The sequence below is a fragment of the Sphaeramia orbicularis genome, chromosome 6 (genome assembly GCF_902148855.1).
Source record: "Sphaeramia orbicularis chromosome 6, fSphaOr1.1, whole genome shotgun sequence".
NCBI classification, from domain to species: Eukaryota; Metazoa; Chordata; class Actinopteri; order Kurtiformes; family Apogonidae; genus Sphaeramia; species Sphaeramia orbicularis.
In genome coordinates, this window is record NC_043962.1 from 44,976,763 (window position 1) to 45,003,015 (window position 26,253).

Genomic DNA, 26,253 nt, shown 5'->3' on the forward strand with positions numbered 1-26,253 from the left:
AACTGTCAACACTGAATATTGCATTGTTGCACTGAACTGACTGTTTTTGCGTTTTGTCAGACACTTTAATGAAACACTTGGACTTGTGCTTCGTTGAGGATCTTTGTCATTCTTGGAAGCAGGGAGGCAACTGCTGTGATCAAGTTCTTTATTTTTAACAGATTTTTGCATGGATGCTACTTTTTAAATATACTTTAAAATCTCACGTACCCCCTGGAGTGCCTTCATGTTCCCCCAGGGGTACGTGTACCCCCATTTGAGAACCACTGCCTTAGATCATACGTGTCTTTAGTGTCATTTCTGAACTTCAAAAAATTCTTTCCACGAGCCAGACTGGAACCAGTGGTGGGCTGGTTTTGGACACTCTCGGCCTAGAGTACTTGAGGTAATCTGTTCATTCTTCTGCACCAGTTAGGGAATGTGTTAATACATACATTTAAAGTACTTCTGTTCCCTCCTGTTTTCATCCCTCCCCTTTACACTCACAATAACCTGAAGCAGAACTGGCTTTGTTCTGCTTCCTGCTCTTACTTTCAGTTTGTTCACACAGTGCCAACACTCTTGATTGCGGATGAATGACTTGACTTCTCATCAACAGGTATGAATATACATTTCTACCTATACTGTGCTGTCATCTTTTTTACTACCAATATTGTTTCTATTCTTGAAAGAGAAGTTAGAGACTGTTATACGTTCAGTGGGAAAGTAGGAATGCTACCTGTCGCCTTCCGGAGCCATTACCCTTTCTTTCACTTCACTCATTAGAAGTGACTCTTCATTATGTACATGTAACAATTATACAATTACAATAAATATTAATTTTTCAAATTAAGTTCCTTCTATTTCTGGAGGACAGAACTCCTTTGTTTATTTCTATTTTATAATGAAACAGAAACTGTGCAAGAATGAGGTGTGCAATACTTTATCAGAATCACCACATTCACGTCTGTTGTTTTGTTTTGTTTTGTTTTTTTTTAATGTATGTAGGTTTTGATGAGAAAATAAACCGCATAAGATAAAACAAGATTGATGAGATGCAGGATATAGATGCACTGAAATGTTACGGTCTATTTATACTAAGAGCAGTGCAGATTGGCACAAAAAAAAACCCACTCTTGAACAACTGATGAAGGTTCGGGGATTTTACTGACAACACATGCACAGCTTATGTTCTTTCCTGTCTCTTGTGTGAGTCACTGGAAATTTTAAAAAGGAGAAGTTGGATGGGGGCGCTGAAAATTCGGGGTGTAACAGATAATTTATTTCACGAGGATAAAGGAGAACACAACTGGAAATCAGTGTAAAGAGAGAGATGAAGACGAGTGGCAATTCTAATTCCAACTGATTATTCTTATGTTACAGCCCAGTACTATCCCAAATTTGTCATTTTAAGATTAAATGATCATGAATAATTTAAAACACAACCCTGTAAAATACACCCTTCATTACAGCCTTTAATGGCTTCTCAGTAGCAAACAGCCTGATCCCCTGCTAATAAATGATGATGAGCCACAAATTATCCATGCACACTGATGACAGGGAAAGACGAGAGAGGATTTATGAATTAAAGTTAGTGCAGTTTAATAGGAAATACACAAACACACGGATATGAAGTTATTGATGGATTCTACAAAACAACAGAAGCTCATTTTATGTTTCATTTGATTGTGGATTAAAATGAGGTTTCATCAAAAAAATTCAATGAATGATTTTGTTCAGACTGTGTTGAATAGTTATCCATGTTAGAATTAAATGAATGATAGATTCTAGTTGTTAAATCAGTAGGTGCTTTATATGTTTCCAGGAAATTCAGAGCCTATGACATTACATTCTTTGCACTCTTGTGGCTGTGTACACGTTTTGTTTATGATACAGTTTAACTGCAAGTGAAATGTAAAACCAAGAACCGTGTCTTTTGAAAGAAATCATTACAACAATATGATCATGACATAGAGTGGTGATGAAATTGTTAGAATACTTTACATATTCAAAAGTACTCATCTGTTTTTTTGTTTGTTTGTTTTTAATTGGCCAATAAAACACACATAAATTGAATGAAATGTCACACAAACAGTCAATGTCACACAATCATGTTCATTTATAGACTAAGCCAAGTATAACTAGAAAAGCACTTGGACAGCGCAGACCTCCGCCATGGCAGATCAGTCCCCCCCACACACACACACCACCACCACCACCAAAATGTAATCATTTGTTCCTTGTGCCAGTATCAACATTTCCTGAAAATTTCCTGAAAATCCGTCCATAACTTTTTGAGTTATCTTGCTAACAGAGAGACAAACAAACAAAAAAGTCTGCCCCTCCCTGATCACCACCAAAATTAAATCATTTGTTCAATGTGCCAGTATCAACATTTCCTAAAAATTTCGTCCAAATCCATCCATAACTTTTTGCATTATCTTGCTAACAGACAAACAAACAGACAAACCCAAATGAAAACATAAACTAGAAAAGCACTCGGAGAGCGCAGACCTCCGTCAAGGCAGATCAGTAGCCCCCCACCCCACCCACCCACACACACACACACACACACACCTACACACACCTACACACACACACCGATCGCCACCAAAATGGAATTATTTGTTCATTGTGCCAGTATCAACATTTGCTGAAAATTTCCTCAAAATCTGTCCATAACTCTTTGAGTTATCTTGCTAACAGACAAACAGACAGACAAACCTTGATGAAAACATAACCTCCACTGTTCCTTGGTGGAGGTAATTATTGTCAGGTGTGATCATGGTTTAACTGATGGGGATGTGAGAATTTTAGGACACAGCTGTCCAAAGATATCCTGCTCATTAGAAATATTAAAGTAAAAAGTGAATGAAAACAGTAGGACTTACTTCATCTGATATTTGTTGTGCTCAGAACAACCATCTGTATGTTTCCTGAACATTATGAAATGAACTCATTTTGGAGGCCAAAAAGGTCAATATTTACAGATCTGTCAGGTGTTCTAATAATTTTGGCCACCATCATAATTTAATTTCTGATCCCTCATAACCCTTTATATGTAACTCATAGAAATAGTTTGAAATTCAAAATTTTTACCTTAGTGTGTTATTGGAGGACATAACAAGACTTAATTACTTTTGTGAAATTTTTCAAAATGTTTTGTTATGTAGAAAATCAAGGTTAATGAAATGACCATATTTGGTTTCTTACCCATAAATTGCAAAAAAAAAAAAAAAAAAAAAAAAAATCCAAGAAGTATATATAAAAAATACAAGAAAAACACATGAAAGGAACATGTATTTTAGAACATTAAACCAACATAAGTGCTGATCCAGACACCTGTCACATCCACATTATCCCTCTGAACATCATTCCTTACATTAGTACCATTACTTCATGGTACCTAACAAAGCAGGTCCATTCTCTGTTCATGCAGAGGTGGACCTTACAGACCCTGTAGACCACATTGGACCTGAGATTGTTGACTCACTATCCTTGTTACTGTCACTGTCTTTTAAAGTATGTGGAAAATACCAAAAAGAGTCACTTGCCCAATAAAGGGTTATAATAATAATAATAATGGATAAGATTTATATAGCGCTTTTCTATGAACACATACTCAAAGCGTGTACAGAGGATCCATTATTCATTCGCTCTCACATTCTCCCTCTGGTGGTGGTAAACTACATCTGTAGCCACAGCTGCCCTGGGGCAGACTGACAGAAGCGTGGCTGCAATTCACACCTACGGCCCCTCCAACCACCACCGAATATTCACACACATTCATACACTAGTGTGAATAGCAGCACTGGAGGCAAGGAGAGTGAAGTGTCTTGCCCAAGGACACGACAGCACGTGGACAGAGCGGGATTCGAAGCGCCAACCCTTCGGTTATTGGACTCTACCATCTGAGCCATGGCCGCTCAGAAATGTTTAAAGCATTTTTTAATTCCCATAAATCCTAATTCAGATTTACAGTGTACTTTCCAAACTCTAAACGTATAAACACTAACAGTAGGTGCATCCCTAAATTAAAAGTGATGTTATAACTTAACTGAAGTTGTCTTTTACAGATAATGGAGCCCCTGACTTCATTTGCAAACAACCAGCCCAATGTCCCACTGTCTATACCTACATTTGTCCCTCCCACGTTGAGGGACAGCGAGCGTTACCATGTGTTCCTCAGCTACAGCAGCACTGACTACCAGTGGACCCACTCCGTCATCCCCCAGCTGGAGTCCTGCGGCCTTCGGATCTGCTACAACGAGCGCGACTTCCTTCCAGGACGCACCGTGTTGGACAACATGTCCGAATGCATCCAGGAGAGCCAGAAGGTCCTGCTGGTCCTCAGCTCAGAGTTTGTGAGGAGCCGGTGGTGTCTCCTGGAGGCCAACATGTCTCTGTTTAGAGACTGCCTGGAGAGGAAGCCCGTTGTCCCAGTGTTACTGGAGTCAGGAGTCTCCGTTCCTCTCCACCTCTGCCATCTCACCTACCTGGAGGCCAAGGACCCAGACTTTATGTATAAGCTCCTCAAAGTGCTGTGTACCCCCAACCAGCAACTTCGAGGGTCGGCTGTGGTGCCCTACCAGCCTCCCTCCATCTACAACGGGAAGGCCCTGCAGCCGTTGATCGCGGCCAATGATGAAGGACTCTTTAAGTGGGACTGTGGGGTGTTCAGTGACATGGAGGTGCCAGACCAACTACGTCTGATCATTAAGGACCAAGAAACGTACAAAAAAGCTCTGAGGATCATCAACAGTGTGGCTAAAGAAAAAGTATGGCTGCGTTCGCTCTGGCTGAGGGTACTGGTCTACATTACTGCTATAATAGTTATTGTAGTCTTAATGTCAGCGGGCTTGAAAGCTATGTTAAATGTGGCCTTTTTCTATTGTGAGAGATTTTGCGCTATTAATTATTTCAGCTGGATCTTTGTTGCTTTCTTCAGCGCTCCATTGGGGTTGTTAGTTCAAATCTGCCTTTGGAAAAAGGATGATGAGAAATACATTGTAAGAGAGTTGCAGAAAGCGCTAGGTCAAGCAAATGTAGTTCTCTTTGAGGAAAAGGTGTTAATGGGCTGTCGGTCCAATTCTAAAATTTATCTTGTGTATGTTTCGCTCGACGGTTGCAAGCGTGAGTTTACAAAAACATTTTCAGAGCAAACATCTGCTGACGATATGTTTCACAGAGCCCTGCTCTTCTTCTCACCTGGTTATGCCTGCTGCCTTGCTAAAAGACACTTTCCCTTTCCATATCCCAGCTCTCCTGGTCACCTGCAGGGAGGGGTGTGCTTCTGCCAGTATGTTTGTCAGCAGCTTCAAGATGAAAAATGGACATAGGATGTTATGTGCATGTGTCAAAGGAGAGAGAGAGAGAGAGAGAGAGAGTGTATTTATCCCACCATGGGGAAATTTCACAGTTTAACAGCAGCAACATACAACAAACAAGTGCAAAGAAAAAGACAGTGAGAAATGAAATATAAAAAAAGACAGAATTTTGGTATAAATATTTATAGAAATAGAGAATTAGAATTAAAAATATTCATTCACTGATTCATTTTCCTCACTAGGGTCATGGGGTGGCTCGAGCTTATCCCAGCTACTTATGGGCGAAGGTGGGGTACACCCCGGACATGTTGCCAGTTCATCGCAGGGCTGACAAATAAATAAAAAATAAAATAAAAATATAAAATAAAATACAATTTAAACATTTTTCAATAGTATTTACATATTTACATTGTGGTTGCACATGCACATGGTGAGATATGGGGTGGGGGGGTTTACTGTGAACTGATGGCTGTGGGGAGGAATGACCTGTGGAATTGTTCTCTCTGGCACTGGAGATGTAAAAGTCTGGTCACAGTTATTATAAGATGTTACCTTTATGTATGATATCAAGCACTTTGTTTGTGTGAAGTATGTAACTTTGAATGAGTCAAAAGGATAATGTATGACCTCTGAGAGAGTTCAAGACACTGCAGCTTAAAACAAAAAAGAGTAAATGAAGAAAACATCATTAGTTTGACATGTGTGGCTGCTCCTCCCAACACAAGCAAATACATACATTCCGTATTTGCTTGTGTTGTAAGAATTTCCATTGCATGTGTTGTCAGATAAATGAAGATGTTTTCGTAACCTTGTGTTTTGTCTATTTCATGGATTTTCTTAAATTACTGAGCGATGGCCAGAGTACTTAATGTTTTAACATATGTTTAAACTCTTCTTCTCCTTGAGCTTTTCATTCAACATTCTTCCAACATTTCACTCAGTAACAGCTCGGCCTAATCTCATTTCTGAAAAATATCTTTTTATTTTGTGCCATTCAACAAATCTGAGTATAAATACTAAACATGGCCTGTATATGCACATCATGTATGGTTTCTGATTGGTTCTGAAATACTCAGTGCATCATTACTTCAATAAAACAGGAACTAAATATTGTATTGAATTTGTCCTATATCTGAACATTTTCATGCATTTTAAGTGTTACTCCTGTGTTTAACTCTCTATGGTACCACATTGCCCTCAGGCAACAGACCCATTTTTGGCCTGTCACAATGCATCCCAGTAAATGATACAATACTTTAGAAAAGAGGGAAAACCATAAGGAAACAATAGAAATGCTTTAATTAGTCAAATGACCTCCAGGAAGCCAGTTTGAAACCCTTTTTCACGTGACTTTTCTCAGGAAAACAGCTTTGCTATCCTGCTGCAAAAAAAACTTTCAAAACATTATTTCCTGGCCCTTTTCTGTCTGGAAAAAAATTTCCTCGCACTAATAGGTGTGTAAACTTTATGCTTTGATAGTTTCATGCAATTTATTAGCTAATTAAATAATGGAAAATTGTTAAAATGCAGCCGTTGCCCTGCGGCAACAATGTACCATTATGATAAATTGCACATGTTGCCTTTAGGCAACAGTGAACCATTATGGAATCGCCACAGCAGTATTCACCATTAGTATCAGCATCTGTCTGTCAGGGCAACACTGACCATTGGCCTATTTTGGTGGGGAAAAAAAGGGCAGGTGTAAATACCTTGGATGTAAGAGTATGGAGAAAGTGCAGAGCACAAAATGTGCCACCTACCTGCGAGATGAGCACTGAGCAGCATCAGCACAAGTGATGGCAACACATGTCAGGAAAGACACAGGGGACTGACAGAAAGCATGCACTGAAATGAAGCAGTGATGAGCAAATACTGGAGTTTGACACATGTTTCTTGTTTTTCAAATGGTTAGGATCTTTGTTGAGATAAGTAGTTTAAAGTTAGTTAGACTTAGTTACACTTTACACATTTATTTCAATGGGTTCCTAAATGGTACAATGTTGCTTACAGGCAACATTTAGACAAGAAACCTTTTAAGACCTCATTTTATAATGTTTTTGAATTTAAAATTAAATGAATTGTGACTTCTGGATGTTATTGAATATTTTTGCATGTGCTTGGTAAATAAACAATGTTCAAACTGGAAAAAAAAACATTCTTTTTCACTTATGAACCATTATGGTACAATGTTGCCTATAGGCAACAAACCCCCAAAATTTCCAAAAAAAAAAAATTCTTCAGATTATGTTTATTTAGTCTATTTTGAGACATAAAAAAACACTCCAAACATTTTTTCTTTCACTGGGATCATAATGCGTACCATAGAGGGTTAAAGCAGTTTAAAACCATTGTATTCTTATTCAGCAAAAAAAGAAGATTTTAGAATAAAACAGGACAGTATCATAAAAATCTTAAGATAATTCTTCTTTTGCAATCACAGACCCAAAAGTAATTAACTTGCACAGAGCAATAACATTTTTATTTCTAGGATTTAACACTTATCATTTAGAGATTTTAACTGATTCAATAAATGTTATTAAAAAGTCTAGTTACATAATATAGAGTTTGGGCTTTGGCTTAATTTTCTGCAAGAATAGATGATGGATGAATGATACGGAATGAAGCTGTGGAACATATACCATAAATCTGGCTAGTTACATAATTTTCCAATATACTCCAGAGGTGTAAGATTCTCTTATCTTCTGTTCTTTTTACAAAATTTTGTTGACCTTTCCCTCGGATGCTGCCTTATCAGAAACAAAGACCTATTTAAGATGTGAGCACCATCATGTACCACAGAAGAAGGATCAATATTTGCTGTACTTTACAATGTTCAGTAACGGGACTCAGGATATGAAGCAGAGACACGCAACTGTTGCCCTAGGGGTCTGCGGCAACAAATCCTAACAAACAGTAAAAAGACACCGCTGGGAATATCAACCAGGCCATGATTACACGTCAGTGGGGTGACGCCTGGGTCACGCTGTACACATTCAATTCTCCCTGAGCCTGATGAGACGTGGAAATGCATCCTTACTGGTTGCTGCAGTTCAATTAAAACTGAATTGATATGGATTAAGTGTTCATGTCTCAGGTGAAGAAGAGCCTAGCTGCCATGTAATCATATTTTGTGCATGCATGTTAAAAGCCACAGTGGGATAATTGCTCCTAGGAACAGTAGTCATAAGGAGAGCAATCTGTTTAATCCTCACCACTGACTTTCATGCTTATTTAGCTCCATCACCTCTAACCACATCTAAGCTTTGTCCATTATAAAGTGGATACCTTTATGTTGAATGTATGTGTGCGTGTGTGGAAACATAAAATGATCTGTAATAGCTATTAATGCATACAAATGACAGTTTCATAAATCTTTGCAATCGGTGCTTGCTTGCAGTGAGCCGTGACTACCGAATGGTATAGTTTTATAAATTAGCCCTCATGCTATTTACCGTTAGTCGACACCATGTTTGGAATTTCAATGGACTTAATTAAAACATTCCTTTGCCCTAAGGCTCAGTCGCAGAACCAAAAGAAAAACAGCAGGTGTAGAGCGACTCACCGATGTGAAAGTGAGAAAGACGAAGCAAATGACATGGGTTGCTATTATATCGTTGATTGTCTTTTCACTATGAGACAGTCACTGAGCATGAGCAACAGTGGGACTGGGCAAATTCACTTCTATTAGTCACACTTTTGTCCAAATAACAGAGGTCTCCAGTTCATTGCTTTAATCCATAAAGACCCAGTGCTACTTTCATGGCAGTTCCCAAATAACATTTGCTCTATATTTAACCTCTCTTAGGTGATTTATCAGCATTTATTGTAATATTAACCTCTTTATTTTGTGTTTTGTCAAAGAAAATCTTGCATTTTCCTATGTTTAATTCACTGATCATGTAGATGTTCATTAAAACTCAGATTAAAGTTGATGGTAATTACACCAGAAACAGAGAAAACTGAAGAAAAAGTGACTTTTTCAGCAAAGGTATCAATAATTGAACGTAAAAACAATCCTCTCCATCCATTATCACTGATCCAACTCCATGAGTTTTACTGATGAATCAATGTTGTACAACACAGGTGTCGAACATGTGGCCCGGGGGCCAAATCCAGCCCACCAAAGGGTCCAATCTGGCCCCTAAGATGAATTTGTGAAATGCAAAAATTATACTGACGAAATTAACAATCAGTAGTGTAAAAATCATTTTATTTCAGGTTCCATACATACACATATAAACCAATTAGATCTCAGTTGGGTCAGACCAGAAAAATACTGTCATAATAACCTATAAATAATGACAACTGCAGATTTTATCTTTGTTTTAGTGTAAAAAAAAAAAAAAAAAAAAAAAAAAGGAAAATTACATGAAAATGTTTACATTAACAAACTATCCTTTTACAAAAAATGTGAATAACTGAAGAAACATGTGAATAACTGAAGAAACATGAACAACGTGAAATGTCTTGAGAAACATAAATGCAATTTTATTAATATTATGTGTATTTGTAATTGTAATGTAAGCTGTAATGCACATGTGTGGATAATAAACTGATAAAGAATATTGTTAAAACTGCACTTGTTTTTCTTAAGACATTTCAAGTTGTTCACGTTTTTCAGATTGTTAAGGAAATGATGTAGATATAAACCTTATCATAATGTAATTTTACTTTTTTCACTGGTATTATTTTACTGGTCCGGTCCACTTGAGATCATATTGGGGTGAATGTGGCCCCTGAACTAAAATGAGTTTGACACCCCTGTTGTAGAAGATGATGGTGTTTCCTTTTTTACTACGGAGCCTCTGAACATGCTAATGGGTCATATCTAATGACCATGAAAAGATGATTAACTGTATTTTCCACCAATTATTTACATGTATGTATAGATTAGTGCATCAATAGGTATTAAACAGTTTACATCAGTACATGGTTTTGGTCGAAGGTGGGTGTTTGGGTCTTTATGGGTTAATTTGGTGAACAGAAATGCCAGGTAGGAAGTCTGTACATTTAAATAGCAAAAAGTTAAAAATTGCAGCAAAAGGCAAGAACTTTAACTTCTCTGAAGCAGCTTTTTTAATGGCAGATTAGAAAAAACGCAGAGGAAAATGTGAGATCTGTGCAGATTTATGCTGGGTATATTTTGGAAGGAAAGCATTTGTCCATCACATTTCCTATATGCTTTTCTTGGCTTTAGTGATGTTTTATTTGATTACATAATCTTCTTTTGCAGGGGTTTAATGGAACCAATTCAATATTTTTTGTTATAGGTGTAAATGGAAACACATGATTTATGAATTTTCTGAAAAAAATGATCAAATATGAATAAAATGTCCTTTTCTTTTATGATTAATTTATTCATTCTTTATTTTCTGAACTGCTTGATTCTAAAAAGGGTCTCAGTGGTGCAGGAGTCTTCTCAGTGGGTGAAGGCGGTGGTGGGTGGGTACACCATGAGCATCTCCCCAGTTCATTGCAGGGCTGGCTTATACAGACTAATAACCATTCACTCTCACATTCACACCTACAGGCAATTTAGATTGACCTGTCAACCTGCTGTGTATGTCGTTGTATCTGGAGAGAACCCACACAGACACAAGGAGAACATGCAAACTTCACCTATGCCCTTTTATAATCCAACTTCCTTTTATTCACCTGTTTTTATACACAAGTCAGGCAAATCAGCTAAAATAAAAACACATTTCAGATAAATCTCAACATGCATCCATGCATTTTTTGTGTTGTCATAAATAAACTCAATCATGTCAAATGTAAATGAGTCCTATGTTAAATTAGTAGATAGAAATGTCAGACAACTGATTTTTCATCTGGGTCTCATACCATCAGGTCACGTATGGAATGAACTCCATGATTAATTATCTTTTCCACTCGTGGGGATTCAGTTGGCAGCGTGCATGAAGAATACATCCTACAGCTAATCCACAGAGGGATGGATCAGTGTTACAGACAAGATCTTTGTTGCATGGTAAACAAAACAAAAGCCAGCAACCTTTGCATTTGGCATCAGAAAGTTCAGTCAATTCCCATAGTTTCAGGCAGTAAAATATACTTTGATCACTGTAATAATACAAAAATCATACACACTTTGGAAATCTGTGATGAAAAGTTAAAAGAGAAAATTAATTAAATACTGTATATTCATTGACACAACCTCATTTATTTTATACTTACAGATATTTTATAGAGAGGTTGTTTTCCTCTAATTCAATGTCAAACTCATTTTAGTTCAGGGGCCACATTCAGCAAAATTTGACCTGAAGTGGGCTGAACCGGTAAAATAATAACATAATAATACATAAATAATGTCAACTACAAACTTTTCTCTATGTTTTAGAGCAAAAAAAAAGTACATTTACATTACGAACAGATTTACATCTACAAATTATCCTTTCAAACAATGTGAATAACATGAACAAACTGAAAAAATAAGTGTAATTTTAACAATATTCTGCCTCAGTTTATCATTTACACATGTACATTATAACTTCCAGATCACAGTGGATCTACAAACACACAAAACATTTAGTAACAGGCAGAATATTGTTAAAATTGCACTTTCTTCTCTTAAGACATTTCAGGTTGTTCAAATTTGTTTAGGTTATTCACGTTTTTTGTGAAATTACACTTTTAGTGTAAATACATGAAAATATTGATTTTTACAAAGAGACAAATTGGGAGTTGTCATTATTTACAGGTTATTATGATAGTATTTTACCGATTTGACCCACTTGAGATTGAATTGGTCTGAATGTGGAACCTGAACTAAAAGGATTGTTAATATCTTAGTGTAATTTTTGTTTTTCACAAATTCATCCCAAGGGCCGGACTGGACCCTTTAGCGGGCCGGATTTGGCCCCCGGGCCGTATGTTTGACACCTGTGCTCTAATTGGAAAGGGTTTAGAGTTTTCATCGTGTTTCTAACAAGTTAAAACTGCTTCCAAAGTTTTACACCCAATCTCTACTAGACCTGAGGGAAATCTATTAATCTATTATAATTAGTCTATTAATATTTAAAGGCAGACCCAGGGCCCAGGAGCTCCACGCTTCACTGCTTGCTTTGTTTTCCCTCCCTGTCATGTTGTTTAGGTCTAGGATGGAAAGACAAATATGATAATGGCCTTCAGAGGAAACACAGCCTGAGACAAGAAGAAGAGCTTCTCTATTTGAGCTCTGACATGTAGAGACGCCTGTGGGGTCATGATGGGTGCACAGAGGTTAACCCTTTATTGGGCAAGTGACTATTTTTGGTAATTTTCACATATATTACAAGACAGTGACAGCAACAGTTCCAGTGAGGACAGTGAGTCAACAATCTCAGGTGAAACGTGGTCTACAGGGTCTGTAAGGTCCACCTCTGCATGAACAGTGAGTGTACCTGCTTTATTAGGTACCATGAAGTAATGGAACTAATGTAAGGAATGATGTTCAAAGGGACAATGTGGATGTCATTTAACTGTATTTTCACTACAATAAACTATCATTTCACAAAAAAACAGGAATAACCTGAACAAATACAAACATTTTGAAATGTCTGAAATGAAAGTTTACCAGTATTCTGCCTGTTATTAAATGCTTTGTGTATTTGTTGATCCACTGTAATCTGTAAATTGTAATGAGACATAATATTGTGAAAATTGCACTTCGTTTTCATAAGAAACTTCAGTTTGTTCATGTTATTCACATTGTTTTAAAGGACAGTTGGTAGATGAAAACATTTTCATGGCATAATTTTACTTATTTTGGTCTAAAACATATGAAAATTTGGAGTTGACATTATTTATATATTATTATGCTACTATTTCAGCAGTCTGGCCCACTTCAGATCAAATTTGACTTAATGTGGCCCCTGAAGTAAAATGAGTTTGACACCCCCGCTTTAAAGCTATACCGTATGATGTGGCATTTTTACATTTTTCTTTTGTCATCTGAAAATGCTCCTAATAAGTGTGTGTCAAACTAAAATGGAAAAGAAATCCAACAGGTATTGAAACTCAAAAATGTTTAATTCTCATATATTTCTAATGAAAGTCTGACCAATCATTTTAGTCGGTCCGAATAAAATAATTGGCCGAACCTGACTGAGCCTCCTGTCAATCATCCATTACGGCCGTCCAGCATCCGATCCATTATCGCCGTCTCACATCCGATATGTGTCCCTCTGAATCTGACGCTTCACTGGCGCTGCTTCTCCTGACACTGACCACAGTCTACTGTCTAGGATGTGTTTGGATAGAACTGACATGCACATGTGGAAGGGAAAAACCTGATTTATGAACAGAAACGACAACTGAGGGGCACAAATAGGAGTCTGATGAATGAAGGATGGAGATAAAAGTCTGGAAGTCAGCTGTACTGGACTGAACAGGTCTGCATAAAGCTCAGCTTTTATGACGGTGGGACTCATACAGGTACATGTACATGGTGTCACACATGTAAGATGATGTAGGATGATAACTGTATGGACTATGAAACTTCAAATGTCCACGGAAAATTCGCGGAGGCCGCGCGTTCACAGTGCGCGCGCCCATCCTCTGGGCACTGCAGTGACGACACTGACCCAGTACTGCACAGACCAGGTCTACTGATGGAACAGGAGCCGCGGGCCCGCGGCAGGTGGATGATGCATCTGATTACTGAGGGAGGGGTCCGCGGACACGCCTAAACGGACCGGACCTCCACCTCTGCTTCCTCCTCTGTTTTCATCGCGCATCAGATTAGAGGAGGAGAGAGGAGGAGGAGCCTCAGTGCTCAGGCAGAGGGAAGGGGGCGGGGCTTTGGAGGGAGGCGGGTTGTTCATGTTCAAACTTTTACTAAGTGCTGTGAGAAATGCCACATCGGTAGGTATAGCTTTAAGTCATTACAGTGAGTACGTTTACATCCACACTAGTATTCTACCATTAAGTCAACTGACTTCCTGATGAAGGTTTGAAGCCAAAACACATAGAAGTGTTTTTTAAGGTTTCGATATGACCATGCCATGGTAATAAAGGCATTTTAATGTTTAAAAAGAGTGCCTTGGAGTTTTCTTCCAGTTCGTTATCTACTTTATGAATCCCTTTTTCCAAAGAGCACCTCGAACAAACTCTCTTTTGGTCCTAGAAGCATGAATTTTTAAAGTATTCCACCATTATTCTTAGTTTGATAATAGTCTGAAATTCACAGGTGTCATATAAACACCGTATTCCACTTCCACATTCTAAATTAGTCCTATTTTTTAATGCTGCATTTTCCCATTTAGATATATGGAACATACTGGTATTATTCCAGTTTCATGAGGATTTTTTTGGACCACACATTTCAAAAATGAATCTAATCTACAGGTTTATGACATCTAGCCTCTGTTTATAGCCAGCAGGGGTAAAGACAAAGATGGTCTCTAGCAGAGATGGATGCTCTAAAGATGAGTCCGCATTCCTGGTTGTAAGGAGAAACACACCTACTGTTAAAGATTATGACAGAGGATATCAACAGGTTTATAGATATGAGGAAAAATAGAAAAGACAACCTTTTTCCAGGAGGTGTTCGGTGGAAAAATTGAGTGAGGCTGCATTCACGCAGTAGAACGTCTGCCACCAGCGGAAAACTTTGAAAAAGTATTAATTTTAATGTGGAATGCATGGCTGCACATGAAGTGGAATATTCATTTTCATTTATTTAACTTTGTAAACAAGTTAAAGGTTAAATATCCAAAAATATCATCTACATTGTAAGCTCAATTCAAACAGAATAAAAAAATATCTCTAGATGTTAACCATCTTTCATATTTTTTTACAGAATAAGGTCCCATGGGGCACTTGGAAGTATAATCCCCAAGACACCATGGTTAAAATTACAGTATTATTAACTGATGGAAAATCTCTCAAAGTCACAGCCCCAAGGGACTTACTGCTCATAAAATACTTGCTCCATGTACGGGACAAACACACAGTAACAAAAGTTTAATAGTATGCCAGTAAAGGATAAATCTGCTTATAAATTGTTGAAACTCTTGATCTACATACAGATGCAGCGACAAACAATGGAAAACCTTTACTCTAATTCTGCAGTTGCTCAAGTGGCGTTCACTCGTCTTTCATGATCCTGGGCTGTTTGACTCCAAAAAGCTGTGTTTTAATTGTGCAACACCAGAAACTACAGATATTACTCCACCACTGGATGAATGATTCACATTTCAGCCCATCACCAATATGGTTCATGTGCTTTTACTCACTGTTGCAGATAGTTTTGTGCATTTCTTTCTTGTAGATGGGGTGTTACTCTGTGAGCGACTCACAACGTGCTCTCTGTGTGTTTGGATGGTTTTTTAATGGTTACGTGTTTGTTATTTCTGAAAACATCAAGTGTGGTAACTACTACAACAACATGACTCGGAAACTTTTGGCAAGTTTATGGATTTTGATCGCCCTCCTGGAGCCAGTATCTGCTAACTGATCTGCACTGGTGGACCCAGGAAGAAACACCTACTCATAGGAGACACTGTTGGATTTGCAGCTTACCTCCCTTGAACTTGCAGGTGAGACCCTCTCTTCTGAATGAGACATCTCAGTATCTATCTGGGACTTTTTACACCAAGTGAAATCACAGGAAAAGATGATCCAGAGGGGGAATCCATAACAGAATCAGAAGAAGAGATAGGAGGCTGCCACTACCTGCAATAACTCTGTCAAATGTGCAGTTATTGCGCAACAAAATGAATGAACATTCTGCACTCATCAAATTCGACTCAGACTACCTTCAAACCAGTCTCGTTTGCTTCACAAAGACATGGTTACCAGAGGACCTTATCGATGTCGATTTAGCTGGATTTCACATTGCATGCTTTGATAGAGACACTCTAACAACAAGGAAATCAATTGGGGGCGGGCTTTGCATGGCTGTAAACAAACAATGGGTTGGCAGCTACACAGTGAGAGAAACTGAGTGTAGCCAGCATCATGAAATCGTGACTGTCATTAGCCACTTTTACAGAGATCCTGGAAAAAAGGTGAGATCGTGATCCCACTTTTTTGCCACCATTGACCGATTTCCACACCCAAGACAAAGGACTAACAGAGGTGAGACAGGCTGGACTTTTACACAGTGGACCTGCATTCTGGAATCAAAGGGGCAGTGACGCAGTTCAGCGTATAGTATGACACATAATTTGCGCGTCGGAAATACCCCAAGCATAGCGGTGTTGTTAAGCTTTCCAGAGTCAGCCCGTCTTTCACCGTTCCACAAGTGTTAGCCTGGATAGAGTCCTCCGCCCAAAGTGACAACGCCTCGCAGATCTTGGCGTCTCCCCAGTTTCACATCTTTCTGGTTGCGTTGACATGTTTGTTTAATGTACACTAGCCCGCGCTCATTTTTAAATCCCCCCAGCGTGGGGGGGGGGGGGGGGGTCACGCACGCAATACGTCATCAAAACGTCACACCTTGGTTGCGGAATGAGAGATGTTCCTTTTACATAGCGTTCCAGAATTGTGATTCCACCTTTATCACGGGTCTGTTACCACCTCCAGAGGTGTTACAGAGCTGTGACAGAGGTGGGACCAAATTATCCCACCATTTTGTTTACATAGACGTCGTTCCGGAATTAAAGGGAAATATTCCCAGAACACAGGTCCTGTGTCAAAGGGGCTATTCAGACCACACTACTTACCGCGGGAGTTTACACAAATTACTGTTATTTTAGCATATGTGCCTGGCCCTGATAACGCATTTGCAGCAGAACGCAATGCAGATTGTTACAAAGCTGTAAATCACAGCAGTGATCAGCCTGTGTTCCTGCTAGGGGAGTTTAACAGATGTGATGTCACCACCTTACTCCCAAAACTGGAACAGTACATTTCATCATTCATTAGACCTGATAAAACATTAGACCTGTGCTTAGGTAGCATACCAGGGGCCTACGTTTCAAAGCCCCGCCACCACTTGGCCACTCACATCATAATGTCATTCTGCTGCTTCCAAAATACAGACAAAAACTGAAGACAGACTGACAAACAAAACACTGTCATACCTTCAAAACAGGTCAAGCTGTACCCAAACAACAAACCTTGGGTCACAAAAAGACATGAAACACTGTCTGAATAACAAAAAAGCAGCATTCCTATAGGGAGACACACACAGAGAATTAAACAGTGAGTTGAGAAGGATGACCAGGCTGACCAAACTCCAATCTAAAAACAAAGTGGAGGAAAAATTCACTCATTGTAACAAATACAGCCGGAACCCAAATGCAGACCAACACAGAGGTAATAGTTCGAATAGTCTTTATTCAAACTATAAAAGGGCAACAGGTGTTCAATTGTCAAACAGTCTCAAACAGAGTCTCTGTAGATCCAACAGGGGTAAGGCTAAAGGGGTGTCAGGGACAGGCAGGAGATCCAGAACCAGGAGAGTCAGTAGAAGCCAAAGGAGCAGAGGCAGAAGACGTGGTCAGGGACGGAAGCAGGTAGGTTACCGGGGATCAGACGAACGGACAGAATCAGGCAGACAGGTCAGGCAAGGGATCAGGCGACGGGCAGGCAGATCAGGTCAGGGACGGTCAGGTTCTGGAATGGATAATCAGGCAGGAACAACGCTGGAAAGTTTCGCACAGGGCTGAAGACAATCTGGCAGTGAATTAAGAGCAGAGCAGTGAATATATACACCCCTCCCAGTGAGCCACAGCTGCGCTCACAGGTGAGGAGAATGAGGCTGATGAGGAGGTGTGACAGATTTAAAGGGCCAGAGAGAGAAAAAGAGCAGAGTAACAGATAGAGATATGACACTCATGGCATTGCAAGGGAGGCTTGGCAAGGACTCAATACCATGACGGGTAGAGCCCAGAAACCAGCCCAGATCCAGTGCTCTGATCCTGTCACCTTTGCAGAGCAGCTGAACATCTACTACAGCAGATTCAACAAATCATCCCATCAGACTGACTGGAACCTCACCAGCACCTCCCGTCAACCAACTGCAGTGGATAAAAGCAAGGTGACATCCGTACTGAGCCAGATCAACAGCAACAAAGCCTTTGGTCCGGACAGGCTCAAAGGCAGGATGCTGAGGGAATGTTCTGCTCAGCTGGGTGATGTCACCACTCAGCTCTTCCAGCGGCTCCTGGACTCCAGCTGTGTTCCTCAGGAAGGAATCCACACCAGTACCCATACCAAAGAAGTCCAATGCCATGGAGATGAAGGACTTAAGGACCGTAGCACTTACATCCATACCCTGTAAGTGTATGGAAAGGATGGTGAGTGACCTCCTAATAACCATGGTGGCAGATGAGCAAGATGGCAGATCTGACTCTCCTGGACACAGAGCGTAAACACCTAGACTCCCCCCACCCTCACACACAGATTTTATTTATGGACTTTTCCTCAGCTTTTAATACAGTTGACCTACGCACCCTCTGCAGCCACCTTGTGGGACTACAGGTCAATCCAGCACTCACCTTATGGATAAAGGAATTCCTACAGGATCGGCCTCAGCATGTGGTTTTAAATCCAGAAACATGATTTTAAACACTGGACTCCCTCAGGGCTGTGTTTTATCCCCTATTTTATTCTCCATCTACGCAAATAACATAACCTGCAATAACAATGGCATGTCCTTTTTTAAATATGACATGGCCTTGGTGGCCCACATTAAGGATGGGGACTCTTTGTCTGCATACCACCAGCAAGTGGACACTCTGATGTCCTAACCCTTTGAACCCTAAGCCTAAAATGGTCCCCATGGACTTCTTTGTTTTCTTACTTTGACTAACTAAAAGGTTAGAAAATATGCTGTGAGTGAGTTTGTTTGCCCATTTTTCCAGAGCACTTTTTTCCCCCAGATATTTCAAAATCTAGCAACCTTTGACAATTTACTTCATGTTATAATTCTGCTAAAATGTCTTCTTCTCCAGCTTCTTGTAAAGGCGTGAGTGAAATTACCGTAATGACTAGAGCCGATTTCTTGTAGACTGCAAGGGAAGCTTGGTTTCCCCTAAAATTACAAAAATTAAATGGTCAAATATGTACGGTTGTGTTGACAATTCATTGACTACAAATGTGTTAGAACACGTTCATCTCACAGACGAGTTCGTTCAGAGTCAGCTTTATCACAAATCAAAAGACTCGATGTTGTTCACTTCTCATACATTCCCGTCGCGCTGTTTTCTCATACGATCTATGGTCAATGCATTTGCCCGTAGACGCTCAGCGTCCATGCACTTCAATGGGACTGAGTGGAACTGTCATATCAGTCCCCGGACTTTTGCTTGTTTTGTCTGTCTTGTCTGTTATTTCCTGTTTTATTTTGTTAAGTTCTCCTCTTGCGTCATGTCTGGTGTCTTTGCTTCCCTTCCCTGATTGTGTCACCTGTGTTGATTACCTGTCCCCGCCCTGATTCATTCCACCTGTGTCTCATTGTCTTCCCTCCCTCTTGTGTATTTAAGCCCTGTGTTTTCCCCTGTTTGTTGCCAGTTCGTATTCCTCCTTTTGGTGTGTCTACTTACCAGCGTTTTCTTCGGATCCTGTTTGTTTGCCGGCCTGTCTGTTCTCGACCCGGATTGTTCCTTGACTCCTGAGTTTTGCCTGACCCCCTGTCTGTGCTTCAGCCTCTCCAGCCACTCCCGTGTTCGACCTTTTTGCCTGGATTTATGGTACGTGAGCCTGCCTATTCCCCAATGTACTGTTGCCTGACTGCTAGCCTCTCTGTGTATGACCTGGTCTGTCCCCTGATGCTCCTCTGTTTTTTCCTAGTCAGGTTCCCTTCGTGTGCTCCCGACCAGGGCCGTGGGCTTTCTCAATTGGGTTCGGACGTCGTGATGAATCCACGAAGCGGTTTCATTGAGGACTCACCCATAATCCTTTTGTGTGAACTGTTTTCCCTGTTTGTGTTTAATAAACACAATTACATTGTACTTTTGTCTGCGGGTCGTGCATTTGGGTTCAGACCTTGTACTTTCAGTTCTAACAGGAACAGTTTTTTTCATTGCCTCAAAACTGTACGGTAATTGGATAAATGCCACGATGTTGTCCCACCCCCAGACGCTGGGTGTCTCTGGGGGTGAATGGAGCTGTGGGCAGACCTCGACTGGGTTGGACGCCAGGCTTCCACGTGCTGATTGGAGGATCAGTCAAAAGGCTGAATCCCATTTGATTGACAGCTATTTTGAGATCCACTCCTTCACTGACAGAGTTCAGTTTAATACCGTCACTCATTCTGCTTGTAAAATAGAGAGAGAAACCACTACGAAATTACTTGTTCATTTCTTGCACTGTAAATAAAACACACTCATTGTACTTCCTTATTTCAATTTAACATAATTTCAATGTTTTCTTGTTTAGTTGATACAATAAGGTCACTGACCATTTTCTTGAAAAGGAACAGGGGCCAAATTTATGTTTAAATAACTTGACTTTTTTTTTTATGTAAGCTGACAATGAGCTTCCCCTCTCTAAAAGACAAGCAGCTGCCACTGGTAATGACCCAATAAAACCTATAAAGCTCAACATCTCAGGGTTCAGAAACTGTTTGAATTGTCCAATTGCACAAACAGTGAAAGAGTTATAGCCATCCAAACTGAATATGGGGTCTGTCAGCGATGACACGTCAGGTTTTAAAGAGCTCCTTAGAGCTCATCTCCAAGGCAAAGTAGTTACGTAGGGTGTGCAGGAAGGCGAGCACCTGATCTTACCCACCCTCTTGTTGAGCCCTTAAAACTGTAGGGACAGGCAGGTAGAGGCATTTAAGTGCCTGGGCACAATGGTGGATAACCTGCTGTCTTTCTCCCAGCGCACTGACTCTGTCTGTAAGAGGGCACAACAACGCATGTTCCTGCTGAGGAAGCTCAGGAACTTTGATGTTAGGAAGGACATTTTAACAGCCATTACAAGTCACTCATTGAATCAGTCCTCTCTTTCAACATCACATCCTGGTACAGCTCCATCTCTGTCAAGAGAAAATCAAAGCTTTCCCGGATCATCAATCAAGCAAATAAAATAACTGGCAAAACCCAGACTCCATTATCAGTACTCCATACCCAAGCAGTCACAAGGAAGCCAACTGCATCACAGCAGATCCCACTCACCCCCTGCACAAGTCCTTCCAGCTTTTACTATCAGGTCACCATCAGGAACAAAATCCCCCTGTCCAAGAAGAACACTTAACTGCAACTCTTTCATCCTCACTGTCATAAACATTTTTAACAAACAATAGCTCATAAATGATCTCCAGCATATGCACTTTACCACGTTGCACATTTTAGAGTTTTTTCTTGAACTCTGTATAAATAATTTATGTTTCAGTATTCTTTTATCTCACCTAGTTTTTAGAAATTGTGTGCTTCTGTGTTGCATAGTTTGTTGTGTGAGCAACGTGTAAGATGATTTTCTGTCACAACAGACAATTTGTAATTTCCCAGTTTGGGATGAATAAAGTACATCTATCTATCTATCTATCTATCTATCTATCTATCTATCTATCTATCTATCTATCTATCTATCTATCTATCTATTAAAGCTTTTCTGATTCTGATTTTATACTCGGTCTGAAAACAGAGAACAGATCATGCAGTTGTTTTAACAGTCATATCTTCATATTATGACTTCTCTAGCTCTTCAGTCTCTCTTTTCTTTTTTTTTTATCTTCCTCCTTTATCCTGTCAGTTTCTTTCCATCACATATCTATGGTTTTCTCATCCAATAATTCAAAACTGAAAACAAAAACTCTTTAAAACAGTGTGTATTGTAGTAATAGTCTTTTGTGGTCACAGATGCATTTACAGAGTCTTGAACCTTAAATATCTGGTGTATAATATGGTATGTAACACAGCTGAAAAAAACAAAAAAACAAAACACAGATCACCCTTCAAAATACATACCTTTTGCACTTTTTAGCAACATTTTCTAACAAAAAGTGTTTCGTAGTAACAATGATGAAGGTCCCTGCTGGAGTTTTGACTTCTATCAGTTTTTCTCTTCTCTCTCAGTTTTTGACTTTGTGCTTGGAAACAAATCAATGCATTGTCTTTACACAGACCTGAAAAGGTTTATGTAAGACAGGCATGTCAAACATGCGGGCCAATGGCCAAAACTAGCCTGCCAAAGGTTCTGATCTGGCCCACAGGATGAATTTGCAAAGTGCAAAATTTAAACGGAAGATGTTAACAATCAAGGGTGTCTCATTTTAGTTCAGGTTCCACATACAGACCAATATGAGCTAATAACATACTAGAATAACGTATAAATAATGAATGAATAATGAATTTTCTTCTTGGTATAATGTGGGAAAAAAAATATTACATAATTTCTATAAATAATGACAACACCAAAATTTTCTCTGTCTTAGTGCAAAACAAAAAACAAAAAAAAAAGACAACAAAAAACAAGAACCCATTAATTTGTGCAATTCTAATAATATTCTGCCTGTTACTAAATGTTTGGTGCCTTTTTAGATCTGATCCATAATGTACATGTATAAATGATGAGTTGTGACATAATATTGTTAATATTGCAGTTACTTTTTTTTAAGAAATGTTTTTTATCAGGTTATTTGCATATTTTTTGCTTGGATAGTTTATAAATGTAAATATTTCCATAATTTAACATCATGTTTTGCACTAACCGGCCCACTTGAAATCAAATTGGGCTGAATGTGGAACCTGGAAGGAAATGAATTTGACACAGCTGATGTAAGGTTTATGTTGATACTCAAAACCCTCAACAGCAGAGGGAAATCTCATACCAGAACACACTTGTGACAAAAACCACCAACAAATCAATGCTATGTATCCACAAACTGTATCACTCACTGAATAAATTATGAAGCTCAGTTTACACATATCTGTATTATGGTATCATCAAGTTTTCTCCTTTAAACTAAAAGTCGTATCTTATTTTGGCAGTTGGTCAAAGTAACACTGTCTTATAATCTTATCAAGCTGATGGTTTAATTTGCTGATAGCCTCTGTTAGCTTAGCTGTGTTTTTAAACAGAAAACAGCCACAGTAAAACCCAAATCGTATTTGTTTTCTGCTCAGTTTTTGTTGTCAGTAGCTGCACTAAAGATCTGTTTAGAATCGTCCAAACAAGGTCAGAACTGTCACAGTTTAGTCTGAACTGTGGATCAACAAACAACAACTTAGCAAAGATAATAAAATCCTATAATAATAACTTTATACCTTCATAAGCCTCATAATCAAACTCACCTATGTAGATGAAACACTACTGTTTAAAGGTGGGGTAGGAGATGTTTACCTGGAGCATTTTTTACTGTATTGCTTAAAATCCCTTTCACACGTCGATTGCAACCAATCAATTAAATGCTCTAACACAAAAATAAAAACATTTTTAGTCACCTGTGGAACAGACAGGACTGAAAAAACACCATACAATCAAATTAGCCGACCCATCAAAATGATTGAATGGTGATATGTCTATCAAACTCAACTGCCATTTGTCCCTCCCCCCTCTGTGAGTACAATCTGGTACTCTGGAGGCGTGGCTTTGGGGGGGGAGTCTAAAGAAAGGGGTTTGGACTTTTGAATTGTGTATTTTCATAACTAGCAGCATTGTACCCGTGGTGCCATTGTGCGATAGCGAGGCTAAAATCGCCCAGCATACCTCACAACATTTGAATACGGACATAAAATTGTGCCTAGTAGATAGTCAGGTAATGTTTCTATTCATTTAATAATAATAATGGATTAGATTTATATAGTGCTTTTTTGGTCACTCAAAGCGCTTTACATTATTGACCCATTATTCATTTGCTCTCACATTCTCCCTCTGGTGGTGGTAAACTACATTTGTAGCCACAGCTGCCCTGGAGCAGACTGACAGAAGCATGGCTGCCCCTCCAACCACCATCAAACTTTCATACACATTCATACACCAGTGTGAGTGGCACTGGAGGCGACGAGGGTGAAGTGTCTTGCCCAAGGACACAACTGACTGACTAAGACAGAGCGGGAGTCGAACCGCCAATCCTTCGGTTATTGGACAACCCGCTCTACCATCTGAGCCATGGCCGCCCCCATTTGGTGAGTTTGGCGGTGATTGGGCCCGTGAAGGTCTGTGGTGAGCTCGGACTTGGTCCAAGGTGAGCTGGGACCCAGTCTATGGTGAGCTTGGACCCGGTCCGAGGTGAGCTGGGACCCGGTCTGTGGTGAGCTGGGACCCATTCTGAGGTTAGCTGGGACCCAATCTGTGGTGAGCTGGGACCCTGTTAAAATCGCCCAGCATACCTCACAACATTTGAATATGGACATAAAATTGTGCCTAGTGGATAGTCAGGTAATGTTTCTATTCATTTGGCGAGGTTGGCGGCGATCGGGCTTGTGAAGGCTGAGGAAAATCCGTACAAATGGCCTCCTGTGCTGTAACATCGATCGGACGGACACCAGATGGACACAGAACGTGCATTATATAGTACGATGTAGCTTGCTCGAACTTTTTCCAGGATCTCCTACCCCACCTTTAAGCATCAAACTCCATCCTTTTCATTTAGAGCTGTGTCCATTCGTAAAAAAAAAACAACAGTAAATCTAGCTTTTGTCACTTTCTTCGACTTTAAATTGTTCCTTAGTGGTTCTCATCCCATCTGGTCACTTTCTGATACTTCGGTTAAAGGTCCCATGGTGTTACGTTTCTTCACCATGGGAGGCCGACAGAACGACTCATTCCTTCCTCTAGTTGTCACATAAATCTGATGGCCTGTTGGTGTAAATAAATTCAGTTCATTTCTCTACTATCCACAAATACATTAGCATCTTTGGCGCAACTTAAGATCTCTTTATTCTAAACACTCTGATAATTTTAGATCATTTTAACCCTTTCATGCATAGTGGTGACTACAGTGGACCACGATTCTACAGCTGTTCTCTTGTATATTCATGGATTTTGTTGTTTTAGTTCCATATCAACCAACACAGTGGACACTTGTGCACCATCTCATACAATGCAATTCATACCGTTACTGTAACTTTGTTGTTCTTGATAAACCTGATCTGCAGTAAGATGTTTCAGTGTAAATCAATTGCTTGTTATTGTTATTACATTGTAATTAACAGTTTTTTTAAACAATTTTTTTTTTTTTTTTGCATATTATCTCCATGAAGTAAGGACTAGTATTAGAGTATGTTAATATGTGAGAAAACATCAGATTAGCTGTGTTAAAAATGTTTTTATTTTATAGTTTTCATAAAGTATATCAGTAAATAAGTTTTTTTGCTTCAGAATTAAATGCACAGTGTCCAGCTGAGTATGACATTTTTGCAACTCCATGAAGAATAGGTTCATAATAAAAATTTCAGTCGCTTTGTTTTTTTTAATGCTTAGAGTACAGGTGTCAAACATGCGGCCCGGGGGCCAAATCCGGCCCACCAAAGGGTCCAGTCCGGCCCTTGGGATGAATTTTTGAAATGCAAAAATTACATTAAGATATTAACAATCCTTTTAGTTCAGGTTCCACATTCAGACCAATTCAATCTCAAGTGGGTCAGACCAGTAAAATACTATCAAAATAACATAAAAATAAGGACAACTCCAAATGTTTCTCTTTGTAAATGTAAATATTTTCATGTATTTACACTAAAACAAAGTATAATTTTGCAAAAAAATGTGAATAACCTGAAATGTCTTAAGAGAAGCTAGTACAATTTTAACAATAACCTGCCAGTTACTCAATGTTTTGTGCGTTTGTAGATCCACTGTGATCTGTAAGTTATAATGTACATGTGTAAATGATAAACTGAGGCAAAATAATGTTAAAATTACACTTATTTTTTCAGTTTGTTCATGTTTCTCACATCTTTTGAAAGGATAGTTTGTAGATGTAAACCTGTTCATAATGTAAATTACCTTTTTTTGCTCTAAAACATAGAGAAAAGTTTGGAGTTGCCATTATTTATATATTATTATGTTATTATTTTAGTGGTCCGGCCCTTCTCAGATCAAATTTAGCTGAATG

The 26,253-nt window shown here is 39.2% G+C and overlaps 1 protein-coding gene and 1 long non-coding RNA gene across 2 annotated transcripts; one reads left to right on the forward strand and one right to left on the reverse strand.

The window, feature by feature from the left end:
• LOC115421135 (uncharacterized) lies at positions 1–21,556 on the reverse strand. Its single transcript, XR_003935631.1, has 3 exons — positions 21,493–21,556; positions 11,638–11,648; positions 1–11 (listed from the first exon to the last, which is right to left on the reverse strand). It is a non-coding gene; the product is annotated as an uncharacterized LOC115421135 (long non-coding RNA).
• Positions 531–5,379, forward strand: LOC115421134 (uncharacterized). The gene is made up of 2 exons (XM_030136865.1): positions 531–598; positions 4,056–5,379. Exons 1-2 carry the CDS (start codon positions 572–574, stop codon positions 5,316–5,318), a joined length of 1,290 nt encoding a protein of 429 aa, XP_029992725.1. The 5' UTR covers positions 531–571; the 3' UTR covers positions 5,319–5,379.
• Positions 21,557–26,253: the final 4,697 nt, after the last annotated feature.